General features: G+C 39.2%; 3 protein-coding genes across 5 annotated transcripts in view; 1 reads left to right on the top strand and 2 right to left on the bottom strand.

The window, feature by feature from the left end:
* The window catches only part of LOC126371714 (cationic amino acid transporter 3), a 64,140-nt gene extending 63,363 nt beyond the window's left edge, over positions 1-777 (bottom strand). Inside the window, exon 1 of the mRNA XM_050017041.1 lies at positions 549-777. The gene's annotated coding sequence lies outside the window, so the exon portion shown is untranslated. The remainder of the gene's footprint in view (positions 1-548) is intronic.
* Positions 778-9,949: 9,172 nt separating this feature from the next.
* On the top strand, positions 9,950-24,736 carry LOC126371696 (cationic amino acid transporter 2-like). 3 transcript variants are annotated; one of them, XM_050016998.1, is made up of 15 exons: positions 9,950-10,147; positions 14,305-14,441; positions 15,031-15,182; positions 16,558-16,686; positions 16,835-16,990; positions 17,624-17,728; positions 18,096-18,253; positions 18,992-19,108; positions 19,557-19,654; positions 20,253-20,392; positions 21,027-21,129; positions 21,803-21,924; positions 22,246-22,388; positions 22,474-22,582; positions 22,699-24,736. In XM_050016998.1, exons 2-15 carry the CDS (start codon positions 14,350-14,352, stop codon positions 24,156-24,158), a joined length of 3,084 nt encoding a protein of 1,027 aa, XP_049872955.1. In that variant the 5' UTR covers positions 9,950-10,147; positions 14,305-14,349; the 3' UTR covers positions 24,159-24,736. The 3 variants fall into 3 exon arrangements, with proteins under 3 accessions (XP_049872955.1, XP_049872954.1, XP_049872956.1); XM_050016997.1 differs by having other exon boundaries at positions 9,950-10,260; XM_050016999.1 differs by lacking the exon at positions 9,950-10,147 and adding an exon at positions 12,146-12,463.
* LOC126371980 (uncharacterized) overlaps positions 24,734-24,940 on the bottom strand; it is a 66,640-nt gene continuing 66,433 nt past the window's right edge. The window contains exon 8 of the mRNA XM_050017475.1: positions 24,734-24,833. Coding sequence (XP_049873432.1) covers positions 24,734-24,833 — 100 coding nt within the window. The remainder of the gene's footprint in view (positions 24,834-24,940) is intronic.

The raw sequence follows: 24,940 nt of genomic DNA, 5'->3' as shown, positions 1-24,940 counted from the left end.
TGCATTTTTTTTTTCGCTGTTAAATATTTTTTTTCTTTTCATTAATTTCATGTTATGTTGACCGTTGCGATTTTTTACGCATTTTTAAGGATTAGACATTGGTAAAGATATGTCGAAAGAATACCTAGAGTAATATTAGCTAGTAATTTTCTCAAAGAAATAAAAAATTACGTTTTAAAAATTAAATATTTGCATTGTAATATAAGTAATTAACAATAAACATAGCACATTGTGTTATTTCAGCCGATTTACCTACGTAGGTAGGTACGGTTACGAGCACTAATATGTATACACTTTGAAACCATGTCATATTAAATTGTTTGACAAATTAAACCGTAAGTCTCATTGAATGTCAAATATGATAGTGCGACAGGGTTCTAAAGTGGGTACATGATATTGCTCATGACTGTACCCACCATGAATCTTTTTATACGGAGGTAGGTTATATTTTGTATGACGTATAAAGTGGTTGTTTTACATTGTTTTTCACATTTTGTCCTCTAGAATGGATAAAAACAAAAATACAATAAAATAAAATATATACAAACCTTGCAATCCAAAGAAACACCGACAAAAAATCACAGCTTAAAAAAATATCACTGCACTTGAAATTCGGCAACAAAAATAAAATAAATTAAAAAGCTACTATACAGGTATTTTAATATAACACGCGCGAATTTTCGTAAAATAAAAATAAATATTTGCGGATATTTTCGCGCGCGGAATATGGTTGGCGGGTGCCGCGGCGCGCGCGCATAGATTGAATGACGGTTGAAAAATATGAAGGCTCTTGAATGTGTGCCGAATGAAAGGTGTCGCCTACCGCCTGATCATGATGTCACTCTGAAATCAATTGCATTTCACGCTAGTTTGTCGTTGAATAATAGATTTATGTAGGGTTGCACATCGAAAAATCGAATAAAAATAAAGTTTATTGTACCTAGTCCATAAGTAAGTACTTATATATTTTTTGTCTCATTGGAATTGAGTAGACTACTCGATCAAAGATAAATGAAAGAATATATAAAAAAAAGGCAACCCAAATATAAAAGGCAGTCTAAAATAATCATAAACCATGAGCAGTATGATGTAATGACCAAATGACAATATCGCAGGATATTTCGGCACTGGCATCGTCTGCACCAGACCGAACAAGAACAACTATTAACACTAACTATGCACATTATGTGCATTGACTTAACCTAATAATTGTGTAGGTTTAATACAAGCCTTTAAGTAATACATTTAATCACCACAAAAAAGAAAAGTTTTCATCTCGAGCTCCTCCGTGCTTCGAAAGGCACGTTAAGCCGTTGGTCCCGGCTGCATTAGCAGTCGTTAATAACCATCAATCCGCACTGGGCCCGCGTGGTTGTTTAAGGCCCGTTTTCCCTATCCATCCAAAGGGGAGGCCCGTGCCCCTGCAGTGGGGACGTTAATGGGCTGGTGATAATGATGATGAATTAAAAACAAAACAAACGCATCTTATAAATAAAACACCTGCAATGCGTCACATCGAGGCAAGGTGCCCAACAGGCTGGCAGCATTAGGTACCCCTCTGAATCGCCAGACTAATACCGACTGATTGTGTAGGTTAATATTTTATTTTATATTTTAATTCATTTTAATTTATATATTATTATATGTAACTGTGGCTTTAGTGGCTGAAATAAATGATTATTATTTTTTCTATTAGTTCAGAAATGTCTTCCAAAGTCCTGAGAAAGTGACATTGAACGAGGAAAAGAATATTCTTATCTAAAAATTAGTTATTACTAAGTCTAAACTCGTTAGAAATTAAGAGATAGCATAACGAAATGCGATTTGCATTACCGGTTTCTACTACTTTGTTTTGCGAATTATGTAATATTTATTTATTGGTTGACACACATTGCGAGGTGTTTCCGAAAGTAAAGTTGCAAAAGTCAAGTAAGCGATGTAGAATATAGAAAAGGTTTCTAAACTTTATTTATTGCTCTGCAAATACACAAAGTACCTTTTTTGTCGCTGATTTCGTGATTTATTTCTATAATGGAGCCAATTCTGACAGACTCCAACTTAATTTGCTGCTGTTAAAAAACGTGCCGTCCTACTTAAGTCATAGGTGCAAGACAGAGACAGGACTAAAATTGACATATCTGCAAATAAATGTATTTTAATCAGTTTACTTTGTAAATTTCCAATTCCCATTGACATTCAGAATCTGCCTTTCAACTGTTTTAAGACAGTAGTTAAACAGAAACTTTGCAAAAAAGGTTATTATAAGTTTAGTGATTATTTAGAAGATATGAATGCATGGGATAAACTTTCTGAGAACTGATATTAAACGTCTAGGGCCCTGTGCCGAGGTTTTTCTTACAGCTTCTTTTCCCCGGCTATACAGGTTGTGAGAAGCTGCAGTAGTTTTAGGCGGCTGAGACGTTCGTTATGTAAAAATAGTCGATTCAAAGTGTAACTATGTTACCCACTGAATAAAGATATTTTTGAATTTGAATTTGTTTGCAGTGAACAGACAGATGTTATAGTCAGATTTTTCATATTAGCGTTTTTTTGAAATTGCAATCCTAATCCGCGTGTCGATAAAAAGTATGCAGTAGATGACAAACGAGGCCATACCGCACCAAATTAAAACTATAAATAAGATCGCGTGCCGATTATGCGTTGACCAAACGACGTAATAACGGCAATCGAAACGACCTCAGCTCGGAAGAAGTTGAAGGAGACGCTTGCGCATAAAAACGTGATGCGATACTTTGTGTACAAGTCTCAATGACTAAAACGAATTATAAACATGTCTTCTCTTCTTCTATCGCGTGGGTTGTGAGGTGGATTACCAACCTCATTAACCCTGGTGTCAGGGTTACTATTGAGCCGCCAAAGGCCCTGACTCATGTCACGACTACGTACTTACATCAGTAAGTAGTAACCGGGACCAACGGCTTAACGTGCCGTAACGTGTGATAAACACGTGAAAAACCTATATAGGACACAAATACAGTATAGGTACTTAATAAGGGAATAAAACCGCATTTCAAAAATTGAATTGAATTGAATAATAAGTTACACGGATCAATTCATTCGATAAATGGAATGGAAAGTCAATTTAAATATGAATATAGCTATTCACTTATAACGTGAGCACAGATCAATTCTTCTGATAATCTGCTATAGAACATTGTTTATTTTCTTCCAATTTTAAACCTACACAGGATGTTAGTGACGCCGTAACGAATATTGAGGGGGATGTTTCATGATCCTGAGTTGATATCAAGTAGAATTTACGGTTCGATTCGTTTGATAATGTTCTTGACAGGCGTGTTATTATTATTATTAATAGCCCTCAATGTCCCACTGCAGGGCAAAGGCCTCTCTTCCCTTCTTCCACCCCTCCCTGTCCCCAGCTTGCTCGCGCCACCGTTTCGAGAAGCGGTCTAACTCGTCGCACCATCTTTTCCGTGGCCTTCCCCGACGTCTAACAGCACTTGCAGGAACCCACTCTGTAGCTTTTTTGGCCCAGAGGTCATCGGGCATTCGGGCAACATGTGACAGGCGTGTTAAGAACCTTTTTAAGTATTTGTAGTATGGTGGGCCCTGCTAACATTCACCTACAGCCTGGTTCGAAAGGAACATATCGCTGCCTTAAAGGGAAAACCCCGTAAGAGCCTTTAAAAAAACACATTCTGATGCTATTCTGATGTCACTTTCTCCAACAAAACTTCGAAACAAACTTAGTTCCATTCCAGGTAAAAACTGAGAATTTTTTAGCTGGAATTAAAGTATGCGACGTTATGGTAATATCATAGAAGAAGGATTAAAAAAAATGGGAATAAGAAAAACACAAAATGATTTTCACCACTGTAGTGGTTGAGCGTTGGGCTCACGATCCGGTGGTCCCGGGTTCGAATCCCGGTGGGGACATATCACAAAAATCACTTTGTGATCCCTAGTTTGGTTAGGACATGCTAATCACCTGATTGTCCGAAAGTAAGACGATCCGTGATTCGGAAGGCACGTTAAGCCGTTGGTCCCGGTTATTACTTACTGATGTAAGTACGTAGTCATTATGAGTCATATCAGGGGCTTTTGGCGGCTCAATAGTAACCCTGATAGGTTGATGAGATTAGTAATCCACCTCCAAACCCACACAATAGAAGAAGACAGGATATCATCATCATCAGCCGTACGACGCCCACTGCTGGGCATAGGCCTCCCCCAAGGATCTCCACGACGATCGGTCCTGCGCTGCCCGCATCCAGCGACAGACAGACAGACAGGATATACAAATACTTTACTGCCTATATTCGGTGTACGATTCAAACAGCTTGTATTGCATTGAACATAATTATTTCAATGTCGTGCGTTGACCGTTCGGTGTAATAAACCTCGCCGAATATTATAAAGTGAAGGTGATTTCGTGATTCGTTCTTGCGCTGCTGCAGTCGGATCTTTACTTATTTATCGGTACTTAGGTACTTACTTGTACTTTAATAATTAGTAGTTTGTTTGGACACGTAGAGCAGATGAAGGATAATAATAGGATTCATCACCAGCCCATTAACGTCCCCACTGCTGGGGCACGGGCCTTCCCTATGGATGAATAGAGAGATCGGGCCTTAAACCATCACGCGGGCCCAGTGCGGATTGATGGTTATTAACGACTGCTAATGCAGCCGGGACCAACGGCTTAACGTGCCTTCCGAAGCACGGAGGTGCTCGATATGAAAACTTTTTTTTTGTGGTCACCCATCCTATGACCGCCCTTTGCGAATGTTGCTTAACTTCAACAATCGCAGACCGAGCGCGTTTACCGCTGCGCCACCGAGCTCCAATAATAGGATTACGCAGCATATAAAAGGAAGGTTGATGGTAAGGCTGGCAGAGGAAGACCTAGAAAAACGTACATTGACCAAATTGGAGATGTCGTTAGAAAAGGTTCAGTACGATCTATTCTGAACCGGCGTGCGTGTATCAAACGATTGATGAATGTGGAGGAAGCAGTCAAAAACATCATGCATGTTTGCCGGTTTAGGGTACGGTCACGAGCATTAATATGTATACACTTTGGTACCATTTCACATTAACTTTTTTGAAAAATTTAACTATAAGTCTCACTAAATGTCAAATATGTTAGTGCGACAGAGTCCTAAAGTGGGTACATTATATTGCTCATGACTGTACTCTTGACCTGGCCTTTCTTAAAAACATGAGCGGTGAACATGTTTTAAGACAGTTGAGCACAGTTCAATCGAATTGTCTGATACTTATATGGTTTTTGCTTGTATTTTTTATTGATAAGGCGGCCAGAGTGGACGTAAGTTATTTTTGATGGTTTGGGGCTTTGCCTTTGTATACTAAGTTGCCTATTATGTTGTGATGAACGACACAAAAGAGAGGAACGCACTAGAGGCAAAAGTTTTAAGAAATTGTATAGCCTGCGACTTAAAAATAGTTTGGAAATTTTTAAACGGCATTGCTATTGAACTATTCTCAGGCGCTTCGCAACTAGTCATATGATTAACACGTTTATCTGTTCATAGGTATGAACACGTAAAGATTATCCGTTCTTATCAAGATTAGTGTTAGGTAAATGTGTTATTCTGTTGTATTTACAGGTACAGGTTACATTATGTAAGTACGTTTGCACCCATTATACATATTATCAGATTATAGATGAGTAGGTATGTATCTAAATTCCTACCCACTATACAACAGAAAACTCCTTAGAAAACATTCTTACCGTATGCCGCCTAACGTGTAAGTGTGAGCGAGACAGACAGTCCGCTCGCTCCCCCGCACTTCTTAGCAGCTTGCAGCCATTTAAGACTGAAATAAGATCCAGAGGGGGTGAGGATGGCGCCCGATACGAATTGGTGCGGGGCGGAAGGTTGCCCTTCTTTCTATACCTAGTATTATTCTTTATTCTATGATTTTGGTCGTTTAGTGTATAATCGTTTGCAACTTGGCTAACCCACTTCTTTATTAATGACACGTAAATAAATACGTTTTATAAATTATTAAGATAACACTAGCTATTAAGTTTTCTTTTATACTAACTCCTATGGATGTGTTAAACATATTTGAATTTGTAAGTACTTTGATATTTTAAATTATATTTTGTTACCCAACGTCGGAGCGGAAGGCAAGAGGGAAACCACTGCCCTATTTTTCCCTAAAAAGTAGCATGGAGAATGCTGCACCGACAAGAGCGTGGCTCTTAATTTAGTGATAATGATCCAACTGTCTATAGGTCTGTTCTTCTTCTATCGTGTGGGTTGTGAGGTACCAACCCCATCAACCCTGGTGTCAGGGTTACTATTGAGCCGCCATAGGCCCCTGACATAACTCATGTAACGACTACCTACGTACTTATATCAGTAAGTAATAACCGGGACCAACGGCTTAACGTGCCTTCCGAAGCACGGATAATCTTACTTTTGGACAATCAGGTAATCAGCGTGTTATGTCCTAACCAAACTGGGGATCACAAAGTGATGTTTATGGATCGTGAGCATAACGCTCAACCACTGGACCACGGAGGCCGTTAGGTCTTTCCTGACAAACCATGTTTGTCCCATTGTGGAACATTCCAATATAACAATAAAACTCACATATAAAACAAATAATGATAAACAACGATACATGAATAATTGCACCGTCAAAATATCTAAATGCGATAAGGAAATTATAATTGCGCGACTGCTAATATCTGATAACAATTGAGTCACCTATCTGAAATCTGAACACCCTTTAAATCCTATAAAATACCTACTGTAAAGACATTCATTATCATTACTTACTACATAAAATATGGCAGATTAATTCTAGAAATACGCGTACTTTTAGATTATAAATAATTGTACTATGTATGCAATAAAATAAAATAAATGTCGGAATTCACAGTTGTTGCTCTAAATTATTTACGTAAGTAAAAAAATAGATAAAACAATTTAATTTTATTTACTTTTAAAAGGTACAACAACTAGTTTAATTATGTATATACATATTTTGTACTTTGATTAATAAATATTTTTTTATATATTGTTAGATACACACATAATTTTACTGTGCAACACACATTCTCTTTGATCTTCATTTTTCACCATGTAACAGTGTCATTCTCAAATAAACCCAATTTAAAATTACTAAAAGTGACTTCTCATTTATTGAACACAACATATATTATTATTTATAAATTGATTTATTTAAATAATGACGATAATTATTTAATGGCAAATTATGGAACTGTATTTTTCTACATAACATAAACATCTCTATATCCTCCGAGGGGTAGGCAGAAGTGTACCTATAATATACATACACACTCACTCGGCAGCTGTTTACGTCCCATGTAATAGGGGGCGAGCCCATTGCCATTAACCGGGTACGAATCCAAGAAACAACGTCATTTAGGTATTCAGGTTCATTCATTGGAGTTTATAATAATGCAGCATACTATCTCACCAGGTGTTTGTGTCTCCTTGTACATCTTCTCCCACAACAAGTCGTATGAGACCAAATCGAAGGCCTTTGACAAGTCGAGGAAACACGCATACACAGGTGTTTTCCTGTCAGTGTAGTATCGAACAGTGTGCTTTAAACAAAGAACTGCGGTCTCAGTTGAAAGTCCCGACCTAAATCCAAATTGTGCATCATGCAAAATAATATGAATGTTGTATTCATTTTTGGATCATAGATAATTGATATCACGTGGTTTTCAGGATTTGTGTTAACTGCAATAGGCCCGCATCCTATTACATGAAACCTAAACGTAGCTGGACTGAGGAGCTCGGTGGCGAAGCGGTAAACGCGCTCGGTCTGCGATTGTTGAAGTTAAGCAACTTCCGCAAGGGCCGGTCATAGGATGGGTGACCACAAAAAAGTTTTCAACAAAAAAAAACATCAAAAAATATCTTTATTCAGTAGGTAACATAGTTACACTTTGAATCGTCATTTTTTACATAACGAACGTCTCATCCGCCTAAAACTACTGCAGCTTCTCACAACCTGTATAGCCGGGGAAAAGAAGCTGCAAGAAAAACCTCGGCACAGGGCCCTAAACGTTCTTTAAAAAAATAAAAATAAACATAAAACATCTCGAGCTCCGCCGTGCTTCGGAAGGCACGTTAAGCCGTTGGTCCCGGCTGCATTAGCAGTCATTAATAACCATCAAACCGCACGGAGCCCGCGTGATGCACAATCTCCATCCATAGGGAAGGCCCGTGCCCCAGCAATGGGGACGTTAATGGGCTGATGATGATGATGATGAAACGTAACTGGCGAGGAGTGGGTGTGTTACTGATTCCCTCATTCAGCGCTTATCGCTATCGACCCACAAGGGTTGATTATTTTTTTCAAATATTTTCCTCTCAGACGACGCTCTGAGCCGAGGTTCGCGCCCGACTGGGCACCCTCAGGCCTGTTTTCTTAAATTTTGTACGGGATGAGAGCCCTCATCGCTTCCCATTTGTCCGGCCAAGTAGTGAATGCCATTTGCGGCAAATCTACAATCTTCTTCTATCGTGTGGGTTGTGAGGTGTATTATCAACCTCTCACTCGACTCATGTAACTACTACATACATACATCAGTAAGTAGTAACCGGAACCAGCGGCTTAACGTGCCTTCCGAAACACGGATCGTCTTACTTCAATAAGTCTCAAATCGTCACGTCAAAAGAAATGTGTTCCTTTTTATATTCTTCCTATCGTGTGGGTTGTGAGTTGGAATACCAGCCTCATCAACCCTGGCGTCAGGGTTATTATTGAGCCGCGAAAAATCCCAGACATAGCTCATGTAACGATTACTCACTGTATGGGACATACCTAATAGTCTACCATTTATGGTCAGTCACATCTCTAGCGCGAGCAAACCAACGCGTCTAAATGTTTGGATCTTGTAATTTAATATAATATCCTAAGTAATACGGTTCATTCAATTATTTGCGTGGGGTTTTATTACCGAGGCCGAAGGTAATTGCCCTGATTTTGTGCCTCCCCTTATTCTTTGTAATACACCACTAAAAAGGGTGTATAAATTTAAATATCTAGGATATGTGGTGACCTTCGACCTCAAAGATGATGAAGACATAGAGAGGGAGCGGAGGGCATTGTCGATTAGAGCTAACATGATAGCCCGCAGATTTGCACGGTGCTCAAGAGAGGTAAAGTTAACTCTCTTTCGAGCCTATTGTACCTCTTTTTATACGTGCAGTTTGTGGGCTAGATATGTGCAAAAATCATACAATGCTCTCCGCGTGCAATATAACAACGCATTCAGGGTGCTGTTGGGGTTGCCTCGTTTTTGTAGCGCGTCAGGGATGTTCGCTGAAGCGCGCGTTGATTGCTTCTACGCCACAATGCGCAAAAGATGCGCGTCCCTGGTGCGCAGGATACGGGCTAGTTCCAGCAGCGTCCTGGCGATGTTGGCTAGCAGGTTGGACTGTGTGTACATGTCTCGCTGCTGTGCTATTGCTGGGGGTTTGCCGAGGCGGTGAGTCGCGGCTCAGCTCTCCCGTAATTAATTTAATTTCCTTGATCTACTAACCTAGTATATAAGTTTTGTTATTAACAAATTATGAGTCCTAGTAACTTGAATAAAGAATTTAATAATAATAATTACAATTACCAGCGCTCCCATCGTTTTATTACAATTACCAGCGCTCCCTACACTCACTTACATCAGTAAATAGTAACCGGGACCAACGGCTTAGCGTGCCTTCCGAAGCACGGATCGTCTTACTTTCGGCTAATCAGGAGATCAGCCTGTAATGTCCTAACCAAACTGTTGCAGTTTCACTGTATTTCTAGTCTAACAGAGCCGCATTCTATCATGAACAATCTTACACATAATGTAAGTGAAGATTAGTGTAAAGAAAATACCGGTACTTACAATATAAAGCGAAATCGCGGTATCGCCTTCATAAACTCCTACTGATAAGAACACGACGTGACACTATCAGTCACCTGCGCGATATCTTTCGTAAATAACGTGTAATTATTTCAGACATTGAAAAATTACTAATTCTATTCATAATTATAGCTCATATTTACCTATAACCAGTGACAATTTCAAAGTTTTAAAGACAAATATTTAATAAACGTGGGATGAGTTGAAAATGTTTGTTTATGTGGTTATTTATTTATAATACAGGTAAAAAATATTACATTTGTATTTTCAATGAAGCATTTTCTGTTATACGTTTGGACTAATATAGGTTAAGAAGTTTCGTGCGCCGCATTTTCTTCTCAGCCATCTTATACCGGGTGAGTTCTTTCATCATCGTCGTCTCTCTAGCGCCCTGTTTTCACAGCGTCCGCTTACCTAACCTGACTTTTAGACAGGTCCGGTTTTTTACAGACGCGACTGCCTATCTGACCTTCCAACTCGCGAAGAAAAAACCGGCCCAATACAGGTTAGGTTACATACCTCCGAAACGCATTTTTCGGGTTAAAGTATGTGGGTTTTCTTTGACCGCTAAACACGTGATAATTTATGATCCAAACATGACTTGGAAAAAAAAATCGGAAATAATACGCCCGTAAAAGTAGCATGGAAAATGCTGCACCGACAAGAGCGTGCCTCTTAAATTGATGATGATGATGAAAAGGCCCGTGCTGAATTCAAACTTGCTTACAATTAGAGTCCAGTTCCAACTGGATTACCACGGTTCTTCTTGGGTGAGGTCTTTCATATAACACATAATTGGGCAGAGCTAGTACATACTATTAGCTCCAAAGATTCGATTTACATTAGTAACAGATTACCAGGCCTAATAGTGTTGACAATTGCAACATAAAAATACCTTTTAAAAAAAAGGTTATAAAAAAATTATAAATTCTTTACTATTTTTAAATTATTTTGTATTCATCGATCTTCTCTTATTGTCGGACGTGTTTGTAACCTTTGTAATTATCTACTAAAACCGAATTATATACGAAGTGGCAAAACAATCAGCGTTTCTTTAATACAGTCTGCGAGTGGTGAAATAATCAGTCCACACAAATTGAAACAAATAGGACCTAAAAACCACCAGTGGCCTCTGTAGTACTGAGGTATGTAACGACTAGGTGCTTACTTAAATACCGACCCCGCTGGCGTGGTCGACAATTTCCCTCATTCAGCGCTAGAGTCGATTATAATCTAAATTAGATGGTGTCTACAGGAATTAGCGCCATTCTTATTATAATTTTTTTGCATACTATGGATACACAAAATATTTCGAATAATGAATGAAGTACAAGTATCATACATACATAAACTCACGCCTATTTCCCACCGGGGTAAGCAGAGACTATAAAATTCCATTTGCTTCGATCCTGACACACTTCTGTTGCTTCCTCCACATCCATCAATCGCTTCATACACGCATGCTGGTTCAGAGTAGTTCGTACTAAACCTTTTCTAAGGACATCTCCAATTTTGTCAATGTAAGTCCTTCTAGGTCTTCCTCTGCCAGCCCTACCATCAACTTTTGCTTTGTATACCGCTTTTGCAATTCTATTAATTTTGTGAATAATTTTGTGAATAATTTTGTGAATTTTGTGAATGTTCGTTTGGCCGAGTGATCTTTAAGTGATGTTTTATTCTTTTTAAGATTTATTTCTCTGTTGTTTCTTTATTTTATGTAGATTGTCGTCCTTTGTAGCGTTAATAAAGTAGCATGTTGTGTTTGCCTATAATTGGACGAGCACTAGTCCAGTATTTGTAAATAGGTTAAGTTACATGTAAAAGTGTTTTTGTCTGTTGGCAAACCTAATAAATAAATAAATAAATAAATAAATAAATAAATAAATAAATAAATTATCCTTCATCCGCTCTACGTGTCCAAACCAACCTAACATTCCCTTCTCAATCTTAGTCACTATATCGTCTTTTACACCACATCTCTGTCTTATTACACTATCAGAAGCCCAAGTATCAAATTAATGTTAATGACAATGTATGATAACTACAAATAAATATATGAATATCATCATCAGCCCATTAACGTCCCCACTGCTGGGGCACGGGCCTTCCCTATGGATGGATAGGGAGATCGGGCCTTAAACCATTACGCGGGCCCAGTGCGGATTGATGGTTATTAACGACTGCTAATGCAGCCGGGACTAACAGCTTAACGTGCCTTCCGAAGCACGGAGGAGCTCGAGATGAAAACTTTTTTTTGTGGTCACCCATCCTATGACCGGCCTTTGCGTAAGTTGCTTAACTTCAACAATCAGACTGAGCGCGTTTACCGCTGCGCCACCGAGCTCCTCCATACTGACCTAAATAGCTGAAATAGAAGCTAGAACAAACCACACTAAGATACTGTGAAGATGGTAGAGCACCTTCCGATTATTTTTATATCTTATCGCGAGTGTTATCAAAGTTTAGTTTCTCGTTTAAACGCAGAAAGATGGTTGTGTTTTCTGAATCATTGCGAGTACCATGTGAAATTATATAAAGACGTTGAAAGAAGATTTTAAGGTACGTCTCCAAGGTTTAATCTACTTCTATCGTGTGGGTTGTGATGTGGAGTACCAACCTTATCAACCCAGGGGCCTGTTTAATAAAACTTACAATTGTAAATTACGACAATTTGGTGTTCATTACGTAGCTAATATGAACTGCAAAATATTCGTGATCACACACTCCGCGATGTACATCAAATTGTCATTGTAATTTACAATTGTAAGTTTTATTAAACAGACCCCTGGTGTCAGGGTTACTATTGAGCCGCCAAACGCCCCTAACATGGCTCATGTAACGACTACTTACTTACATCAGTAAGTAGTAACCGGGATCAACGGTTTAACGTGCCTTCCGAAGCACGGATCATCTTACTTTAGGATAAGCTGGTGATCAGCCTGTAATGTCCTGAGCAAACTAGGGACGACAAAGTAATTTTTGTGATATTTCCCCACCGGGAATCGAACCCGGGACCTCCGGATCGTGAGCGCAACGCTCATCCACTGAACCACAGAGGTCGTGCCCTCAATATTTTCTATGTTATGGAGGTTGACAAATTAGACGTAGATAATTATGTAACATTGAGTCAGAGATAATATCGATGCGCTACAACAAACCATTTTCATACATAAACTCACGCCTATTTCCCACCGGGGTAAACAGCGATTATGGAATTCCATTCGCTTTGATCCTGACACATTTCTCTTGTTTCCTTCACATTCATTGATCGTTTCATACACTCACGCCGGTTCGGAGTAGATTGTACTAAACCTTTTCTAAGCACTTTTCTAAGCACATTTTTTTAATAAATTTCCTTGTACGGTCACGAATACTAATATGTAGGTATACACTTTGAAACCATGTCACATTAACGTTTTTCACAAATTAAACAGTAAGTCTCATTAAATGTCAAATATGATAGTGCGACAGGGTTCTAAAGTGGGTACATGATATTGCTCATGACTGTAGATGGATATAAGGGTAGGGAACCAACAGCCATGCATGATGTATAAGCGAGTACGTTTTCTACTACATATATAAATTGTCATTGTTGTTGTTGTAATTGTCGTAGTGCGGGTTCGATTCCCGATGGGGATATTGTCGATATCACTTTGTGAGACTGTCCTTTTGGTAAGGACTTTTCAGGTTTGAATCACCTGATTGTCTGAAAAAGTAAGATGATTCCGTGCTTCGGAGGGCACGTTAAGCCGTTAATCCCCGCTATTAGCTGTAAAATCACCTCCACCAACCCGCAGTGGAGCACCGTGGTGGAGTATGCTCCATACCCCCTCCGGCTGATCGAGGGGAGGCCTGTGCCCAGCAGTGGGACGTAGGTATATAGGCTGTTTATGTCCTGTTTTTTAACACTTTGTGCATGTGACGTGATCGTAAAAATACTACAATCGAGTTCAATATATCTGAATGGCATTGCGCAATGGAATCTAGTTAACCGACAGATAAGATTTGACTCGAGATATACTGGATACAGAGCTATATCTGCGATTGCGAAAACTCATAGGAATGCAGTGTTTTTTCAGAGTATCAAAGGATTAAGTATATCCGATTGTTTGGTAATATACCAGAACGTGGGTTTAAGTATTTTTCAGCAAAGCAAAATTGAATCCGATTATCATACAATTCGACTGAATTGCTTGGCTGTCAAATACTTAAACCCACGTTCATCCTTGGTTTATTTTTTTATTTGTAAGGTGGCTAAAGTCGAATACAGTGGTTTAAAGCTCGAGTCGGGATTCAAACTCACTATGGTGATTCACTATGGTGTAAGCCAGGCGTTCTCTGAACAGGGCTATACATAATCACAGTAAATTATAAGACATGATGGTTACTATTTTTTCCAGGTGTGAAAGAGCAGGCCAGATGGTGGGAGGGCGTCAGGAGGATCAATGGCGAAAAACAAGTGCAAGGTCGTGCGCACGATTCTGCAGAGGAAACAAGTTTTTGAGCCTGACCAGTTGGAGAGCTCCGAATTGAGAAGGTAGCTCTCTCTCTATATTTAAGAGTTGCGCTCTTGTCGGTGGAGTAATCGCCATTCCTCTCTTCTTCCCGCCAAATCCTTCACCTCCTGATACGACACGACCTGCACCTTTTATTTGTTTCATAAATGTTCTCCTAGGTCTACCCCTTCCTCTCTTCCCTTCAATTTTTCCTTCTATGATGTTTGTTATAAATGAATCGTGTCGGAGAAGGTAGCTATTGATAATAAATGTCTCCTAAATAGGCAGGGCGTAGTGACATCGTAACGAATACTAAGGGAGATGATTCAGCTAATAATTTTGAGTTAATAAGTGGATTTTCGAAGAGGCAGACCCCACCATCAGATGGGGATAATAAATGCCAAGGAGAGAGAGAGATTAAGTGGAATTTTTGATCGCCAAAGTATGGAATTGAAAATAATAAAAAAAAATTGCGATAGTAAACTCCGTATTCGGTACAGTGTCACTAACACCCTGTATAAAATGAAGAACTACTGGGATCTTTCAATTTCACTGGAATAATTCAGTAAGTCCTCTTTGGGAACAAATGTATAACAGAAAACTAATGTGCAATTTCCATCAATTTTCCAGATGTCTAAACCGCTGGGACCTGACCAGCCTAGGCCTGGGCAGCACGCTGGGCGTGGGCATCTACGTGTTGATGGGCTCAGTGGCATTGAAGGTGGCTGGGCCTTCCATCGTCTTGTCTTTCGTCATCGCTGCAGTGGCATCGTTGTTAGCAGGTATATTATTGAATAGAATAGAATAGAATAGAAAAGGTTTATTATAAAAGGACGCCACACACAAAAAAAAGTCAACAACATCATATCAAATAATATATCACCATATTGTTGTTCTTTTGTGTCTTCTTTCTATTTACTTTTAGACTTTATACGTTGAAGTCTCCAGAAGTCTATTCAATGATAGCTTAGTCACATTCTACCCTTTCTCCAATCATCCTTTACCAATCAACATGTTTTGTACTTGTTTTAGTAAGTAATGTGTTTTTCGTGGCTATACTTGTATCAGACTTACTCAGGTTTAAAGGATCTTCGAGAACTGATTTGTGGATGTACATCTGTCTACCCCAATTGGGATATAGTCGTGAGCTTATGTATGTAACGTTAACAGAATACCATATGTGGGTTGGTGAGGTTATCATACCAACTTCCTTAAAGCCTAGGTAAACAACTTAGTATTGTCGACGTCATAAAACCTAGGTTACTGTTGATATATTATATCTTGATGTTCTATTCCAGCACTATGTACTGTTATCATATTTGATGTTATTGACTGATTACGAGTTCGAGGAAGAGTCCTGGTACCTATAGTTTAATATTGATAAAATTCCGCACATTTTCTTTCATGATTAATCATTTTATTAGGTACCTACCCTTTATGGTTATTATGTTTAATAGCTGATTACGCACAGAATTGATAACTTTCACATTATTTAAGTATCTAATTTATTCTAAATATCTTAGATAAGTAAGTTTTGATGTCACGCAACAGGTAAAAGTTATCTTTTATGCGTCGTAGAAGTTGTAGGTATGCTATAGGATGGTAAGTGACGCGCCACTGATCCAACCCAAAGAGACGTCTTATGGTGAATTGATAACCAGCTTGGTATGTCGACTTAATGAGATACCTCCAGCTGCCCAGGCTGGATCCATGGTATAAGAAAACCGGTATAAATAATCAGGCAAATTGTAATTGAGTGTATGGATTGGTCAATAATGGTGGTGGTGTCCTTTATAAAAGGGCCTCACTCAGCATAAGCCGCGGCGCGAGCCACGACCCTGGTATTTTGTGGACCCCGCTAAGTGAGACACGGAAATCTCCTTGTTTATAATAATACAATACAATAACTCTAATAATTGACAGATTCATCATCCTCTCCCTAACGTAATTCCGTTTTCAAGGGGTCCGCTCAGGTTAGGTATAACCTGAAGATTTGACAGGTTCGGTTTTTTACAGAAGCGACTGTCTGTCTGACCTCCCTTGCGAAGGGAGAACCAGCCCAATTATGGGTTATAGAGGTAGATCACATACCTCCGAAGCTTATGGTAGATTCTTCTCACGCAATAATGTTTTCAATCTCTATTTCAACAATTCCAGGTCTCTGCTATGCGGAATTCGGCGCCCGAGTCCCGAGAGCGGGCTCGGCTTATACCTATACCTACGTGGCTGTCGGCGAGTGCGCAGCCTTCGCAGTGGGCTGGAACATGTTACTTGAGATGTTGTTCGGTGAGAATCAAATCAAATAACTACGAATGTCTTAGTATCTTGCTGCACTGAAAGCTGTTTTAGACCTTTTCAGTTAGATAGGTTTTGTTTCATACGAGTGCTAAAACTATTTTACTATTTATATACATAATTATCCTGTCGTTTCCAGGAACTGCGAGCGTGGCGCGAGGCCTCAGCATGTTCATCGACTCGATGGCCGGAGGGGTCATGACGGACTGGTTCACGTCTGTAGCCCCCGTCTCCGTACACTTCTTATCCGCCTATTTTGACTTCTTCTCATTCTTAATTGTTCTCGTCTTTGGAGGTGAGTGGTCTTGAATTAATATAATCAAATAGATTATGTGACCACTACCACACTTCATACAAATATTCCTCGTTTTACACAGACACTACACATTGACATAATCGTACACGCGCATCTGTGTGTCTGACACCATACGATTCAAGTCTAAACTATGTTCGAGGGGGGTGAGGTAAACCTAGCCCACACGCTGGCGGGGAGCGGAGAGTTGCCCTTTTATACGTAGTATTGTTCCTTATCCTGTTCCACTAAAAAACATAACATAGTACCGGGTTGTCATCGCGTTAAATCAGGGATATGAGACTCCAAGTCAGTATTAGGTATGTCTCACTCCCCCCTCCCCTCTTGCCAGTGATGTATGTTATGAGGCTCCGGCCAAGTAGTTAATGCCATCTGCGGCAAATCTACAATAATTCACGAAAAAAAATATCATGAGGCAAATCCGTAACAAGTCACATCAAGACAATCTAGTTGTATTACACCACTATCCCTTCATGCTGACATTACATCAATCCTTATAACGCAGGTATTACGCACATCAGTTGTCTAATACTTCAAAATAGCAATAGTGACTTCACACTGTTTTTACTTTAATTATAAACAGCTGTTCTGCAACGTAATTTGTTTTGTTTCCAGTGCTGTTAGCCGTCGGTACGAGGGAGTCTACGATGGTAAATAATGCATTCACCATTTTGAATATGATTGTCATACTGTTCATAATAGCCGTTGGAGCGTTTGCTGGTAAGTACTTAGTATTTTTTTTGTAAATTGTGAGATTTTATTAATTTTATAAAAATGGATTACAAATATTTTGCACAACAATAAAACTTATTCTAAATAAATTCGAATTTTATAATAAAAATAATAAATATTTCATGGCGACCATGTGATCGTACAATGTAATACTTACCTTCATTTTCTAACACGGTTGGGTCGACCATTATAGACGGCTATACAAATCACCACCACAGCACATTGGTCTATCAGAAAGCTCGGTGAGGTGTGGGTGCTCAGTTCATCTTACTGGATGTACCTCTGACTAAGCCATTGGAATATAATCGTAAGATTATTTATGTACGTACATTGGATAATTGATATTTTTCTTCAGCGGATCAAAACAATTGGAGTATCCCGGAAACGGAAGTGCCAGAACACTTCGGAGGGGGAGGCTTCTTTCCATACGGAGTGTGGGGGACGTTGCAGGGCGCAGCCCTGTGCTTCTACGGATTTGTCGGCTTTGATGCCATCAGCAGCACCGGGGAAGAGGTTCGTAACAAATTTCAAATTACTATTTCATTAAACTAACCAACGTTTTAAAGTCGTAAGACCGATTATCCTTTTAAAATCTAAACCCCATTGTGTGACTTATCATCATCTCCCTAGCATTATCCCGTTTTTCACAGGGTCCGGTTTTTTACAGAAGCGACTGCCTGTCTGACATTCCAACCCGCTAAGGGAAAACCAACCCAATACAGGTTAGGTCACGTACCTCCGAAAATACATTTCTCAGGAATGTGGGTTGTTGTTTTCTTCACCGCTGAGCACGTGATAATCATTTATGATCCAAACATGAATTCGAAAACAAATTCGACAATCATTGGTTTAGGCATGTGCTGGATTCGCACCTGCTACCTCAAAGTGAGAGGCAAGCGTTCTACCAACTGGGCTACCACGGCTATCCATTGTTTAACTATTGTGTCTGGAAATCTCGGCCTTAGGAAGTAAAGGTTCCAGTATAAAATTCGACAGTGGAATAGCGTGGTCGAATTAATTTTATTTGTTGCGTACCTCTTTTGGTAAAGAGAGACAGCGTTCTATTGCTCGTTACTGCATCATGACACAAGTAAATTGTCTGATTTCTGATTGTATTTATTAATTTTAAATGTAATATCTAGTTTTTAAGCAATGACATGTGTTTTTTGTAACACTTATTTATTTATGACAATAAAAGAACGTTTTAATATATTATATTTATTAAATAAAACCATGTCATTTATTTTTCAGGTGAAGCAGCCAAGGCAGGCTATACCCCAGTCGATTTTGTTGACTTTAGGCGTAGCTCTCGTCCTCTATATGATCGTCGGCACTATTGTTACGATGATGGTACCTTACTATCTACTGGTAAGAGGTTTTTATTTTCGTACTTTCACAGTAGAACTAAGATATTGAGCGTAATCTGATTTTATACAGAGGAGTTTGTTAGTGACACTGTAACAAAAACTGTAAGGGTGATTTAGAGATTCAGACCATCAAGTGGAATTTCCAGTCGGAAAATTTATGATGATTTTTGTTTTTAAATTATTTTCGTTGGTTTATTGTTCTTTAGCTGCGTACGAGGAGAACCCAAATTAAAACAAAAATGATAAATTATTAAAAACCATCAACAACGCAAATAGTTGCCATTCTTGTAGATTTCTTGTTGGCATTGTTCGATTTACACTGCAGCGCAACAAAAACTCAAAATCTTAATTCCTCCTCCGACAGGAAAAACACCTGCCATTGACATTTTTCGTTACGGTGTCACTATCATCCTATGTGATCCTATTGAAATGCGTCTATTTTCTTACAGGACCAAGTGGCGGCTGTGGCAACTGTATTTGCGCAAGTCGATTGGAATTGGGCGAAATGGATCGTTTCGATTGGTGCTGTGTTTGGCATACTTGCTAGGTAAGCGGTGGACTTAATTTGTTTTCATAGCCTATAATTGCAGCAGTGAATAGAAAACGATGGTCAAGGTGATTGAGTGACATTTTGTCTGAATGCATATGGCAACTACTTGGCCGGACTAATGGGGAGCGCTGAGAAGATAACAGGCCATGTAACTCGGTTCAGGGCGTCGACTGAGAGAATTATACAGGTTGTTAGTGACATTGTAACGAAAACTTTAAGGGATGTTGCAGACGATGATTCTGAGTTGATATCAAGTGCAACTTTCCGTCGCAAAAGTATGGAACTAAAACAAATTAAAATAAAAGATCGACTAGGGAGTCGATAGCGATAAGCACTGAATGAGGGAAATTGTCGGGTCCTGAACCATTTTTTTTCACGTGACTTATTGTATATTTGTCGCAGTTGTCATTAACTACTTGGCCGGAAAAATGAGAAGCGTTGAAGGCTCTCACCCGGTAAGGTCATGAACCATACCGTAGCTTAACGATTTCGTTAAGTCGGCTGTAGATACATGTTCGAAAGGCTTTCCGCATCCAAATTCCTTACAAGATATCCACATTATTTATGTATTTTAAAGTTGTTCCTTCTTTTGCAGTCTCTTTGGCTCCTTGTTTCCACTACCTCGCCTATTATACTCGATGGCATCAGATGGACTGTTTCACCACTGGTTCGCTCAAATCAACTCTAGCAGAAAATCTCCCATCATTGCTACTGTGGCGCCTGCTATCGTCATTGGTATGTTCATAGCATGACTCTTTTCTTTTATATTTGTTCGATGATTAAGGTCCGACGATACTTCGCCAATTATTGTGAAATTTATCTTTGTGCATCATCTCCCTGGGCCCTGGCGTGTGCACTGGTCCGCTTACCTAACCTGAAGATATAACACGTCCGGTTTTTTACTTCCAACCCGCGAAGGGAAAACCAGCCCGATACAGGTTAGGTCACATACTTCCGAAACGCATTTCTCAGGAATGTGAGTTTCCTCACGATGTTTTTCTTCACCATTGTGCACGTGATAATCATTTATGATCAAAAACTGTATTCGAAAACAAAATTTGAAAATCGTAGGTTTAGGTCCGTGCTGAGATTGAAACCTGGCACCTCACAGTGTTCTTCCTACTGGCTAACATGGAGCACGTATCGGTGTTTATCTTTGTGCAATAAATGGATTGTATTAGATACTTGGTCACTAAAAAAATGGGTCGAGTCAGATGATATTTAGGAAACGATTTATTCTATCATCTAACGACTCTGGATGTTCATTCGCGAAATCTCCGTAGAGTTAGGCATCAGCAGAACATTGGATTAAAAATAAGATTATTTGTATTAAGTAGAAATACGCGATCATATTTTTTTTTAATTTCAGCAATACTCGCAGGGCTAATGGAGTTGAACCAGCTCATTATGATGGTGTGTATCGGGACACTACTCTCTTACACCATTGTTGCAAGTTGTGTCATATTACTGAGGTAATAAGCATTGTTTGAAGTATATGAACTGAAACGTACAATTTAAATCTACTAATAACGGCCTTCGTGTTTCAGTGGTTTGAGCGTTGGGCTTACGATCCGGAGGTCTCGGGTTCAAAACCCTAGTTTGGTTATAGGCTGACCACCTGATTGTCCGAAAGAAAGATGATCCGTGCTTCGGGAGGCACGTTAAGCCGTTGGTCCCGGTTACTACTTACTGATGACTGATGTAAGTTAGTAGTCGTTACATGAGCCATGTCAGGTGCCCTTGGCGGCTCAATAGTAACCCTGACACCAGGGTTGATGGGGTTGGTAATCCACCTCACAACCCACACGATAGAAGAAAAATCTACTAATAAACAGAACGTCAAGTTCAGTACAAAATATAGATACAATTTTAGAACAGCTTCAATGCGCGGTACGAGTTAGAACTGTCAAACTACAGAAGCCAATGCTGTGACTTTCATTAGCGTAGTAATCTATCATATCGATATTAGGCCGATCGATTCTGTTCTATCTAACACTGGAGTGGAAAGGGCAGTGGAATGGAAGAGAATTGGATTCCTATATTCTAGTATTAGACATTATGGTAGCTAACCCGCCGGAGGTCCGTGTTGCTCTATGTAGCTAACAAATAGTTATGCAATAAAAAGCTTATTCATGCTTATTTCAGGTACCGTCCACTGACTAAATCTGACGTCACACCGAGCTACCTTACACAAGCGTTGGGATGTGGAGGTCGAATCCCTTCTAAGGTTTCTTCCAGAGTCGTTACCATCGCCTTGATTTTATTTAGTAAGTGCAGACTAAACTTAACATAAACTCAGGACTTTATCCCAATGGAGAAGACGGAGGTACATCCATTGTAAGATGAACTAAGTACCCACACCTCACCGGGCTTTCATCTCACATTTTTCTATTCGTGAATCATGCGGACTTCGGTTTTTCGATTTGCATTAACAATTTATTTCCCGTGCAAGCCTCACTTATCTTTGAAAAAAAAAATATACATATTCAGATTCCTTACCGTCTATCCTAAGTTTCCTCGCTTAAAATGTTATCATCTCCATCGATTTTTCAAAGATCACTTTCACCTTTGTAATCATTTGGTTTCAGTCTGCGTATGCATCACGACAGCTATAGTGGGCACCAACGTCGAGGAACCCGCGATCTCTGTAGTGGTACTCCATGTCATAGGCCTTTTGTTATTGGCCATCATGATCTTTCAACCTCAGTGCCAAGCGGACTTGCCTTTCAAGGTAAGATAAGTACTTTTGATTTATGAATTGATTATAGTAAGAATATAAGGCCTGTAGGCACTAATTTTGGTAATGATCTTTGCAGACGCCCTTAGTTCCAGTGGTTCCGTGCCTCAGTATCTATGTCAACATCCATTTGATGATTCTGGTCAACATTCAGACTTGGATACGAGTCCTCGTTTGGGCTGCAATGGGTGAGTGAAATTGTTTAACACTACGCATGTGAAAGGATTTGAGATAGATGTTAGTTATTCATTAATGGATGAATGACTCGAATGATAATCTATTACAAATTGTCTCTTGATTCCAGGCGTGCCAATTTACATTATTTGCGTATGCTGCTACAAACGAAACAAGAACAATTTTGAAGAAAATTTGAAGAATTTCTCTCACGTGGAACAAAATGGCAAACCACCTGTTCAAATAATCGTGGAAGCTCCCACTCCTCCCACTATCAGGAAAAACAGCGAACGTGGTGACGAATCAGATGACATAGTCCAAAATGATCTCGCAGCTATCAAACGCTCATCCGTTATAAGTAAAGAAAACGAAATAATAGTTCAACAAGCTTACATAGAAAATAATGAGGAGAAAGAAGCTAAGATCATAGACCTTCTAGATCAAGTCTTGCAAGCCGAAGAAGATAGCTACACTGAACAAATAAGTTTGAAAGAAGAAAAGTCGGAAGAAAACATAATGGTGCCTATAGAAGATACTACGGAGTCCATTCCACACAGAAAGTCATTGAGTGAGTTATCAGACGCAGGATCAGACGCTTCGACGGGTAACCAAGAGTTATCCAAATACAGTGTCATTGCTCAAGTACATAGAGAAGATTTGCCAAAAGTAAGCGAAGAAGAGGAAAAAGCCGACAAAGAAAGTGATCATGCTGATAATGAAACTGACGAGGAAGTGACAGCTTTTAACGATAGCGAAACGAATTCACGGACAGATGAGTCTGGATACTCTGATACATTAGACAAAAATGGTTTGATTGATTCAGTAGAAGAAACTAGAGAAGAAGCTCCTTACATACCAACTCCACCGCCTTTCGACGAAAACTTTTTTAACAGTCCCTTTTTAATGAAAAAGTCATATTCTATACCTCCAAGGCCTATGAAGCAGATATCACTGGAAGAGGAAGTAAGTAAGCCAAGAGAAAGTGTTCAGTCGAATGCTTCTCAAGACGACGGTACTATGGTATTTGGTAGCAGCAGGCAGATGAAATTTATGAATAAGTTAAACGATATATTCCAAACTAAGATTGTTAATGAAACTGAAGGCGAAGAACAAAGGAAAAGGTCCAATTCAACTGGTGCTGTGGTAGATACTTCAGAGTTAACCCATCATCAAAATATGATGCGTGAAAGACCTTCACTGTTCATATCAAGAGATATGAAGAAGGAGCTCTTGGCGATGCATACGATGCCTAATTTACGACCTGTTAACATCGATAAAGAAGATAAGAAAGATACTAACAGCAATGATGAAGAGGAAACTGCAGAGGACGCCAGTATGAGTAGACAAGATCTAAAGTCCAAGTTAGAAACAATATTTGCAGCTGGAGGACCTATGTTGATAAAACCGAGGCTCATGAAATCAAACCCTCCCACACCTGAGGAGAATTATCAAACGGACACGTCTAGTAATGAAAGTATAGCGAAAATGCCTAAAATGGAAAAGAATGATACACTGAAAAGACAAAGAGATAAATTTGGAGACGTGTTAAACTCTTTCCGGTTAAGTTTGAACAAGGAGGACGCAGTGTGAAATAGACAGCTTGAGAAATAGTGGCTGGTATTGTGCCTAGAAGAATGGAAGCTAAGTCATACAGTCACAACGAGTCGACGACACCCATTCGAGCAAATTGACACGGAAGGGGTGCTGATACAGTTACCAATGTTGGTACATCTGCGAAGAGCTGAATTTATGCAACAGTTGAACAAATCCTAAAATGGGGAAAGTAGCAGATGAATCGTATTGAGTATTCTTATTATTAAGTGCCTTATTTATTACATAGTGCGACGATATTATAGTGGACATTCAACGAATTTTAGTTTTAAGTATAAGATGCATTTGTATTGTAAATTATACATATTCTGATCCTTGAAGACTGACGTGTGGGAACAAATGTTTGAGGATATGTTACTGATAGCTTGGATATGGATCAAGTGTATTATATTGTGGGTTTTAAAAAAAATCAGAGTGACAATTTACAAGATCCTATATCGATTGCTGTTAAGTTTGAAAGTTGTATAAATTAAAGAGGTGTAAATAAATAGAAATTAAATTTATTAGAAACAACACATCACAAATGTAATAAAATACACAAGCAATTATAAAACTCATTGCGTCTCTCTCTTGTACATCTCTAGGACAATGTTCTGTATCTGCATCTCTTTCGCACACTTGAGGAGTATCTCGTCAATTATGTGCTGCGAAACACTGGAACAAATGTAGTAAATTGGATGAATATCAACTTCTGAAAATATTAAGTTAATTGACAAACTGGGAGGTTACCAGCACCTCTTATTGGGATATACGTATCTCAA

This window comes from Pectinophora gossypiella, chromosome 13, assembly GCF_024362695.1.
Source record: "Pectinophora gossypiella chromosome 13, ilPecGoss1.1, whole genome shotgun sequence".
NCBI classification, from domain to species: Eukaryota; Metazoa; Arthropoda; class Insecta; order Lepidoptera; family Gelechiidae; genus Pectinophora; species Pectinophora gossypiella.
Note: the sequence above shows the minus strand (reverse complement) of the source record. Positions and strands in the feature narration are given on the sequence as shown.